General features: G+C 33.9%; 1 protein-coding gene across 1 annotated transcript; it reads left to right on the top strand.

Moving 5' to 3' along the window:
- The first annotated feature begins 400 nt into the window (after window positions 1-400).
- LOC121266513 (dirigent protein 22-like) lies at window positions 401-1,419 on the top strand. Its single transcript, XM_041170358.1, has one exon. The coding sequence runs from the start codon at window positions 564-566 to the stop codon at window positions 1,155-1,157; it is 594 nt and encodes a 197-aa protein (XP_041026292.1). The 5' UTR covers window positions 401-563; the 3' UTR covers window positions 1,158-1,419.
- Window positions 1,420-11,081: the final 9,662 nt, after the last annotated feature.

Consider the following 11,081-nt stretch of genomic DNA (forward strand, 5'->3'; position numbering starts at 1 on the left):
TTGAGAATGAACATTAATCACCATCATCATAATAATAATAATCCATATCTGTATTGATGCGTATGTGTTGATTTTTCTTTGTGCTTATCAATAATAATAAAAGAATTATTCGCCCGTGCAGTAAATATCAAATGGGTCAAGCTCGATGCTTCTCAAACTCAACTGCAGATCTCAGTTAAGATTGAATTCGAATGAAATTCGGAGAGATTTTACACCATCGTATTCAAGTCTCGATTTGAATGAGGATTCAAAATCCGTTGACTACCATTACCTCCCAGTTGACCACGTTACTTTCCAGATGTCTGCATGCGTATATGGTGACAGAATCATACATAAGTACTGCCCGTGTAATTAACAAGTAATGCAAAACATCAGCATGACCTAGTACTATGTCACATGTCTGCTTTTTCCTGCAACGTACCATGTAAGTTCTCTCCTTTTATAAAGCTAGAGAAAAACAAGGCAAATGAACCATAGGTAGCTAGCTAGGGATAAATTTAGTAATTAAAGCCGTCCATCTGTACCTCTCCCTTCAGCACGACCGGACTTGATTTTCCTCCGTCATGGCTGAAACCTTTCAAAAAGTGACTCCCATCTTCGTCCTCATTCTCTTCACTATTTTCACCTCCTCATTAATCCCGGCCACTGCAGAAAAGAACCATCGCTTCTCGAGAACATTATCTCCTGCAAAACTTGGACTCAAGCGAGAGAAACTAAGCCACCTCCACTTCTACTTCCACGACATCGTCGCCGGACGAAACCCTACGGCCGTCAGAGTTGCCGAGGCCTTCATGACGAACACGTCGTCGACGCTTTTTGGTGCCGTGGTGATGATGGACGACCCCTTGACCGTGCGGCCAGAGCCGAACTCCAGAATGGTGGGAAGAGCGCAAGGATTATATGCATCTGCTTCACAAACTGAGTTGGGCTTGTTAATGGTGCTGAACTTTGCTTTCATGGAAGGGAAGTATAATGGTAGTACTCTCAGCGTATTGGGGCGGAACACTGTGTTCTCGCCCGTGAGGGAGTTTCCGATCATTGGTGGGAGCGGGCTTTTCCGGTTCGCACGTGGATATGCTCATGCCAGAACTCACGCGTTTAACCTCACAAGTGGGGATGCTGTTGTGGAGTATAATGTCTACGTCTTCCATTATTGATGTGTGTTTCTTTGTGCGGCACTTTCTTTTTTTTTTTTTTCTTTTTCAAACAACCAAAGTTGGTAAATTTAGCCAAAAAGTTTATAAAACCAGTCTTGTGACAGAGAATAAACAAATGGCCTTATTGCAAACTTGGAGTCTTCTTCGGAAAACCACATCAAGGAGTGAGATGCTAGAGGGGGGTAAGAACAATCATTCCTCCAAGTCACTGAAATTGTTTCATCACCAGGATATTCGGAACATCACTCAAAACCTTGCTTCATCACCAGAACATCTTTCTCATTATTGACAGCAAATAATCTGTCTGGGAAAACTATGGCAGCTTCCCGGACCGAAAAATCGCATTTGGACTTCTCCGAATACGAATAGTCGATCCCATGGTCCTTGAGAAACTCCTCGAGTAATTTCTTGGCGTCCTCGGGATTGTCACTCTCACACTCAATATATCTATGAGATTCAAATTTTTAACTATTTGCGACTAACTTGTTCGAAATAATAAATTATTAGCGATATTTTTTACGGTTTGCTGATAAAAAAAAAAAAAAAAACAATTTCAACTATCATGCTGCGATTGAAAGGATATTTCTAGTGATTTTTCATAATATTAGTGACGAAATGGGCGTTGGAAAAAGTCTTATTTCTTGTATTGACAGAGTCCCAAACCCAAAATCAGTCTAGTCCACCTCCAATTTCAGTCCCTTCCACTCGTACACTTGCCTCACATTCCCAAACCCTCCCAGCCCCACGGTTCATATATATTTATATTTTTAATTTTTTTTTATTGTATAAAATATTTTTTATATTATATATAATTTTATATAAAATATTTTTATATTATATGATAAATTACTAATTATTATAATTTTAAATTTTAAAATCCTATATAAATAACTATATATTATCATTATACTCTATTGTATTAATAGTTATACTAATATTATATCACTATATATTATAATATACTACGATATATTATCATTATATTATTATATATTATAATATATATTATATAATATATCAGAAACACTAGACTAAACCAGACTAGAACCGGTAAAAACAAAAATACCGGTTCAAATCAACCAGTATATACCAGTTTAGTTATTAAATATGTTCAAAATTAAATCAAATCGAACCAGTTATACTTTTAGTAATTAGAATATTTATTCATTATTAAAAAAATATACTTTAATTTTTTAACGTTTCTATTATAAACCACGAGATATAATAGTCCTGGGAAAAGAACCAAAAAGATGTGGAAAAAAAGAGAGAGAGGAGACGATGGTGTAGGCTTGCCGAAAGGCGTTCGGCAATGACAGTGGAATTCCTAAATGGTACGTGGTGGAAGGCTTGGTTTTGATCTTGCCGATGGCTGCATCGAGGTGCTCTAGGGGATGTATGGGAGACTTCGACGTGCTCTGAGGAATGATGTGGATTTTTCTGAAGTTTGTGCGCTTTGGATGAAGATGAAGTGGGAATGAATATTTTATATCTAAAATATAATTTGGCCACCAACTTCGGTAGGTCAAATTTACCCAATGAGTTTGGTGTTGGTTAATTCAACATATATATTTGTTGATTTTGGTGCAGATATAATTTATATAACTTAGTTAAATTTTTTGCCAAAATTTAACTATAGCTAGGCCCTGCTAGTGTTTTAAATCATTAAATAAGAAAATCAATAATGTAGTTAGATAGCTGATATCAAACGGGTTAGGTTGTTGAAGATTGCAATCACTTACCTGCTCGATATCGATGATAAGATAAAAGTTAAATAAAATATTAATAGAATATTATTTTTATTTTTAAAATTTAAAAATATTAAATTATTTATTATATTTTGTATAAAAATTAAAAAAAAATTATAATAATTATATAAGATGAAATCATTTCGTCTTATCCACCAAACAAGTCTGAGTAGTTGTATAAAAGTTGTTTAATATTAGTAGCTTTATATCTTTTATATTTTAATTAAGAGAAATGCTATTATGTCGTCTTAGTTATACCGTTCACTTTGTCATATTGATGTGGCACTACATGACATTAAAATGTGGTTTATTAAAATAATTAAAATACAAACATAGAAGAGGTAGAAGGAAACTAAGGTTTCATTTTTAATTTTTTGTGTTTTCGAACACCATTATATTTTGAATTAATAAACTGCGTGAATGAGGCGATATAACTGGGAAGACATAATAGCAATACTCTTTAAATAATTAACAAATAATCCTAAGAGAGAGAAAATATTAACAGGCTCCAAAATACAGACCCACGTGATATTGGGCCTAAACAGGCTAAATATATTTAGTTCCCTGTATTGAGGCTGGGCCCGTGAAGAATGATTATCCTTCGTTCTGAGCTTGAGCTTGTCTCTGCTGGAGATGGAAGCCTACAGATACAGCCGAGAGAGACGCAATTTTTGTGCAGTTAAGAGATAGGGACGAGAGACGTATACGAAGAAAAGCTAAGGAGCGGTAATCTGTGCCACGACCCCACCATAAACCCAGGTCTCGGCTCCCCGTGCTGCCCTCGCTGTCATCTTAAACCCTAGCCTCGTACGCCCATGCAAGCAAACTTTCTCTATAATCCTTTGTTTTCCTCAATACAATGTCAATTACTTGTTTGATGATTTTACTCTATTCTTGTTTGCTTTTCTACTGATTATTCAGGAAAGGGAAGAATGGATCATCACTCCCGTCTTGCGCGATGCTACTGCGGTGGTCAGTTTCTTCTCTTCTCGGTTTGTCCATTTCTCAGTAACAGTTTTTATTGGTTCTGTTTAATTGTGGAGTTGAATTTGGGATGATTTGCGTTAAAGACGCAAGCCTCAAGACAAAAGCTCTAGAATTGGTGGATACTAATTTGATTAAATCTTTAACCTTCATACCATAACATTCTACTATACTTCCGAATCCGACGTCGACGGTGGTCCACTTTATCGATATGACCTGATGGTAATCCTTTTATTTTTGGCTGCTTCCTTCATCTATCAGTATTCAATGAGTTAACGTAACGTCCAATCCATAGTACCAATACATTTTGATCCGGTCTATAGTATAAATTGCTCCCTCCGTGACTTGACTAGTGAGTGGTCCCTGGTCTAATAACCCAACCATTGTTCCAAAAGTCTTAGGATTGTTGGGTACCAATTTAGTTAAATCATTAACCTTCATATCATGACAATTTGTTTTTGGATTGAATTCATGGAGTCGAGTAAAAAATAAAATTCTGAAATACTAAATATTAATTGGATAATTCTTAGAGGTTTGAGTTTTTTTGTTTTATACATGTGGTGTGTGCTTGGCTTCTAAAGATTTGAATTTTCTAGAGCACTATCACTGTTTAGTTAATGTTCGCGCGTTTTCAATTATGCAATCATCAGTAAACGTGATGAAAAATTGGCATAGTTTCTCAATGAATGATAGATGTTTTTTGGAACGTAATGTAGTTGTTCTAATTGTGGACCAACAGAAACTACCAGGGCCGTCTAATTTAAACGGTTTGTTATGTTGTATACCTGCATGGCTGCATGAGTAATTTTACTGCTAAACTCTTTCTGCTGTTTTCTGTGAACTATGCTGGGACAGGTATCGGTGCTGCTTAGTGCAGTTCATGGTTTAAATACGGGTATGTTTGTGCTCCTTTTTCTTTGCAAACTTTGTACTTCTGCTTGAATACTCCTTAGGTTTATTTGATTCCAGGGATCCCGTACCTTCAAAATCGCGTGAAAGGACCAAAGTGGCTTCCTTTCGTAGTAGGGGCACATCACATATTCTTCTTCTTTGCTTTTCTAGTTCTATTAAAAAACAAAAATCAGCTTCTATCCATTCTCCATTAATTATTGAATCAGCTTCTATTCATTCTCCATTTATTGTGGAAGATCTGTGATCTGTTAACTCGAATGTAAATCTGCGTAGCTCAATTTGTTTGATTGTCTTTCTTTGTGCACAGCTTCCTCCATTGCTGCTATTTTCTGGTGCTAGCGCTGCATTTGGAGATAAGGTGTAGATGCAAGAGTCTGGCTAGGATTAGGTGACTAAGTTGATAACTTTGGATAGAACTAGGTGACTAAAATGACATTCTTCATCTTATGTTGGGATTTATATTTTGGATGAATGTAAAATAATTTGAGTTTATCTAAAGTTGTTTTGATCTTATCTAGAGGTTGTTAGGAAGTGTTTTAGATAAGTCAAAAATGTAGAAGTCGAGTTTCAAGATATAGATCTTATCCAGATATGAGTTTGAATGCGAAACTGTCAATACTGAGAAGATAAGTATCAGGCGTCAACAAGCCGTCAACAAAATCCGTCAGCAGAGTCTTACTGTGACTTAGAATTGGAAACTGCTTCCAGAAATCTATTTAAATTGTTCCACTAGTTAAGATCTGCAGAGATTCAGTTTTGGAGAATTTTTAGAGCATTTTCTAGTTCTTGTTTTGGTGGAGAATTTTGAATTTTCATATTGTTTCTCTCAAATAGTGTGATTGTTGATCCAAGATTGAGATTGAGTGATCGTGATTCAGCCACTGGAGTTCCAAGAGAAAACCCAATGTTTGAAGATCGTCAGAGGTTCTGGCTGCTACTACGGTATAGATAAACGGTTCGTTTGTCGTGTCAAGTAAGAAAGTCAACTGACAAAAGTTTTATAATTAAGAACTTACTTGTAACTGATTTTCAAATAATAAAATTGATTTTTTTGAGTTTGGCTGTCCCGTAAGGTTTTACGTTTAAAGAGTTCTTTAAATGGTTTCCATTTGTTACCAATTTTGGTGTTATGTAATTTTTTTTAATGTTATTGTTTGGTTATTAAATAATTACATGATTGATGACTAATCAATTTGTTGAGATTATTTGTTGATTTTTGTGTTAATATACAGGGATACATGGGTAATTTTATAAGGACATTCCCCCTTTACAGGTTTTAAGTGGGATGATTTAATTACAATTTCAGTTCCGTTTTTTAAATAAAAATGCTTCAGACACGGAAATATTTTACGAACACAAGACATGGAAAGGCTAAATTGCCTTTCCATATTTTTGAGTGTCTATCACAGCTCTTCTTTAAAAGGGCTGTTCTCAAATTGCCTCAGGTCTGATGTGCTGGTTACAACTCATTCAAATGGTTAAGCTGCAATTCAAACTTCGAAAAGAAAGGGATTTGGATACTTTTACAAAACAGAAGCTGGCTCAAGCTGTAAGGAACATCTCTTGGAGGGCCAGGGTTGCAGATATTAGATCCTCTGTTTTTTATTATCTACAAATTTTTTAAGAAAAATCATAATGAAAGTACTTGCCAAAAAAATTAAACCATTCAATGAACTTCCTTTTATTTCAAAAGTTCTACGACCCCTTCGAGGAAGTTTGTTTCAATATGCCACGATGAGCCTTTGGGGGATTATAGGCTTATAGATTGTGAGTTCAAACTTCAAAGGAAAAGATGTTCAAACATATCTTGGAGCAGAGGCTCAAAAATATCTTTTACCTGAGAATTGATGTGTAATTACCAAGAAACTTATAAAAAAATAAATAAAAAATACCAAGAAGCTAGGAGAGAAAGAAGCAGAACAAGAAGTGTAAAACTCAATATCTTGACACACCTTCATTTGCATAAAGTCTCTTGTTCATGGGATTCTAAGCTGTGATTGACGTTTAAAGCTGTGGATGCATAAAACTCGAACTGGTTGTTTTACTCTTGTAGGTTATGCGCTTCCAAATTGCTCAACTCACAGTGACATCATATTAATTATGCCGCCTCAAGTGCCTCCCATTTTGGGATCTCACTTCTCACACGACATATTGAAGATGCTCACACTGCTCGGACTCGGGTAGAAGAGTCGGGCTATTTTGCCGCCTAGTCCACTCACTTTTACTCAGAATGAGCTTTACTCCAATTGCCTCGGTTGAAACTTGCAAGGTCACGGAATGAGCTCTTTTTTTGTTTTAAATTATTATTATTATTATATATAATGTTATACATCGCACTCTCATTCTATTTTGATTATATTAAATAATACTTGACACATTCTTCACTATTAGATGATAAAGAAACATGCAATAAATAATCATTTAATGGTAATAAATGTGCTATATAAAATGAAAGTAAGATAGTAATATGGTGTATATAATATATATTTTTTATTCTTCTTTTTATTTTTATCATCACTTCTAGGGAGTGAAACTCCGGAGAGATTGCTAATAAGTCCGACTGCAGGGGAAGTGAAGCTTTTATTGGGCAGACGTCTCTGAGGTTGTAAGTGAAAGTGTGCTTCTACAGTTCTACGGAGACATCTTGCAGTTTTGGATCTTGCTCTTACATAGTGTCAACCTCGAGCTGTGCAGCCAGTAACAGCATCGAGCGGCACTATAGTTTTTTGTTTAGGTATGATGAATATCAGAAAATGGAAAATGAAATAAATAGTCAATTACTTGAAAAACTTCACAAAAAGTACATAGGGTGCGGTAGGAGTCAGATTGGGTTGAATGAATTCTTCCTTTGCTCTCTTATTTATTTCTTTTTTTTTTTTTTTTTCATTCTTTCTTAATCCTAGTCTCGTTACATAAATTAAACCATTTTATTTTATATATTCATTACAATTTTTTTAAATTTTCACACAAATATGATAAATAATTTAAATTTTTAAATCTTAAAATAAAATTATATTATAATAAAATTATATTTAATTTTTAAATTTTATCTCATTTGATTTCATCTCATCCTATCAGTAAAATCAAACAAAACAGTTGAATTTGGTTTTAACATTTACTGGGATTGAAAATGGGCCAGACCTGTTTACCACTCGCCTGCATTTGGGTTGGCTTTATCTTATGATATAATTTATTTGTGCTTTTAATCTCCATTAATCCTCCGAACAAGTCCTTTTTTTTCAAAAAGACTTTATAGTATGAAAATGGGTTTGCGAAAATAATGAAATTGTAATTAAAGTACATGTGCATGTATTAAGCATCGACTAAAGTCACCGAGCATGAATTAAGAGTTCCACCCATTCAAATCCAATTGGGCTGGGCTCAACGCTAACTTGCCTGCTTGAGCTGCAGAAGAAGGATGATGTTAGCTGGCGTTCTTAAGCCCAAATTTTGTGGCAAAAAACAAAAAGAAAATAATAACAAAAAAAGAAAAGAAAAAGAGAGGACCTTTTAGCTCAATATTTTAAAACTTGATTTAATGGTTAAAACGAGTAAAGAAAATCTCAGGCATACAGTACAAGACACTGCATGCAAGGCATATAAACAATAATATTATTACTGTATACGTACGTACATACGTATGTATAAGCGAATCACGGAGACCAGAGTGTGATTTAAAACGCACCGTGGAGGTAGCGTAGGATAGCACGAGGGATGGAGGGAGGGGCCAGTACTGTATAAACTGTCAACCTCGTCTGGGACTTTATGGAGGGAGTGGGGGACGATGTTTCTTAAATTCCACTGCTCTCTGTCTCTCTTTCTCCTCATCTTTCCTTCTCTCTAGCTATATATTTTATATGTAAATGAGTTGTATATAGTAGTATAAGCATAATAATAGTACTAGAAGAAGAAAGAAGAAGAAGAAGAAAGTGGTCCAAATGATAATGTGTGTACCCTTTGGCTCTTGACTTTAATATGCCTTTCATCATCTTTGCTCATCACATGTCCCGCCCTTGATGTTGCATTTACTTTTGGGTCCCTTTGATAGTTGGATTGATGTTAACTCTGCTCCCCCACCCCCTTCTAATTATTTTTCATCATCTTTTTTTTTTGTTTTTCTTTTCTTTTGGATATTACCTCGTTTTTCCCTTAATTTAATTAAATGCCTTATTAATTATTTACCCTTTGGTAGATAACAGTATGGCACCATTTACTCCTAGCTAGTAGATGTTTATAAGCTATACATGAGGGCTGATCATGATCTCGTTATTTAGTTAGGTAAAAGAGTTGATTCCAGCTCTAGTACTACCATGTTTAAGATTTCAATTTTTTTTTTAAAATTATTTTTCATATTCGAAGAGTATTTAAACTTGATGGAATATATATATATATATATATATATATATATATATATATATATACACACACACACACCATGATCATACATGCATGATCATCATGATCACCATTATCCTATTTCAAGAAAGGCAGGGTAACTAAATTTATACAGAGGTCGTAGAAGAAAACGTGCTATACTGCAGGGTATCTATCACTGCGTTGCATAGTTTGCAAAAGTCCTTTGTACACATGATGCAGTTATTAATGCGTCTAAGGGCCAGCAATCGTAGGTCCCTCAGAAAGCATGCTTTCATCAATGTCTGTTCAAAAACTCCATAAATGCTTTATTCTTATTATTGCCCTTTTGATACTTACAGCCATGCACAGAAGGGACTCAAGTCACTCAACACCTCCTGACCTGGAATTACTATTTTTCTCTACTTCATATATTGTTATTTTCAAGGTCTTTTAGAAGCATTAGTTAATTAGAGTAATTATTAGGTAATTTTGGAAGAGAAATGTTTCAACAACAAAGAGATTTTTTTTTATAAAAGTAAACGCACATGACTTGATGTGATATATACGTTAGATTGTAATGTTACTTTTATTTATGTAAAGTAAATCTAATTTATTATATAAAATCATATCAATTCATGAATTTATTTTTGTAAAATTTAGTTGTGGTTGTAATATACACTTCTTATTTTGGAATACAAACATATATATCTTCTCATTCTATCGTTTGATATCAAACGATATTAATTTTACAAGAAAAATTAATATTTCTACAAGAAATTTTAGTAAGATTATGACATTAGAATATGATTTTATTTATTAAAATAATTTTTCTTTTTCCAATATAAATGAATGATATAATTCATTCCTATCTTCATGAATGTCGTCGACTCGTCATTATTTATTAGGAGTATTAATTCTGAGTAAGTTTCTTTAACTTGGTGAGGACATTTATTCCGTCCCTTGCAAAGGGAGGGCCGGGGTGTTTTATTATATATTCTTAATGTTTGCATGATTAACAGCTAGAGATAATTAAAATTCAGCATCCATCTTTACTTAATTTTGATATTTTCATTCACTTTTTCTTAAAAATTGAAAAAAATAGTTATGGGGAAATTATAGGATAAAAAGACAAAGCATATAATATATATATATATATATAGAGAGAGAGAGAGAGAGTTTTGCTATATATGTACAAGCAAGCTGTTTGCGTACCAATCTGCGTACTAATGTTGTTGCCTTTATATTCTAAATTTAAATTAATATTGTTTTCAATAAAATCTACTTTTTGACCAATTATATTGAATGAATAGACGTATTAGTGCACAGAATCGCTTTCAATTAGATTTTTCTATATATATATATATATATATATGGTCTGCTGGCCGGGCTTCTCTAGATAAAGATCAGTGTGGACACAGAGTGTCTTAATTTGGTTTAGAAACAAGTGATCTTCACCTACCTGTTTGCGAGTCTGCGAATTAAAAACAAAATTGCAGCTCATGGCTGAATTGAAATCGCTGAGGTGACCCTCGAACCTCCAATCGACCACCCTTCAATTAGTATCCCACGTCAGACTTTTGGGATAAATTGTTGTGTTTTTCTTTCTATATATACACTCTTTTGGTCGTTTCTTAGCAAACGATCAAACTCCTCTTGGAAAACTAATTAAAAGTGGGATCTCATTTGTCTACGTACGTACATTAATTATTGGAAGACCTTGCTTATAAAATGTAATAATTGGTTTAAGAAAAAGATTTAAACTTTACGTAATTACACAGTTAATTAGTACGAAGTTTTCTTATGAAAAACGCAATTTAAATTAATTATAGGTGTTAGGTAAAATACATGATAATAGTGACAAACAGCGCTTATATATATATATATATATATATATTCCATAATTCCATTAATGCATGACTTGTCTACG

Source organism: Juglans microcarpa x Juglans regia, chromosome 5D (genome assembly GCF_004785595.1).
Source record: "Juglans microcarpa x Juglans regia isolate MS1-56 chromosome 5D, Jm3101_v1.0, whole genome shotgun sequence".
NCBI classification, from domain to species: Eukaryota; Viridiplantae; Streptophyta; class Magnoliopsida; order Fagales; family Juglandaceae; genus Juglans; species Juglans microcarpa x Juglans regia.

Coding starts and splice junctions, on each gene's coding strand:
- LOC121266513 (XM_041170358.1), top strand. CDS start 564: ATGGCTGAAACCTTTCAAAAAGTGACTCCCATCTTCGTCCTCATTCTC.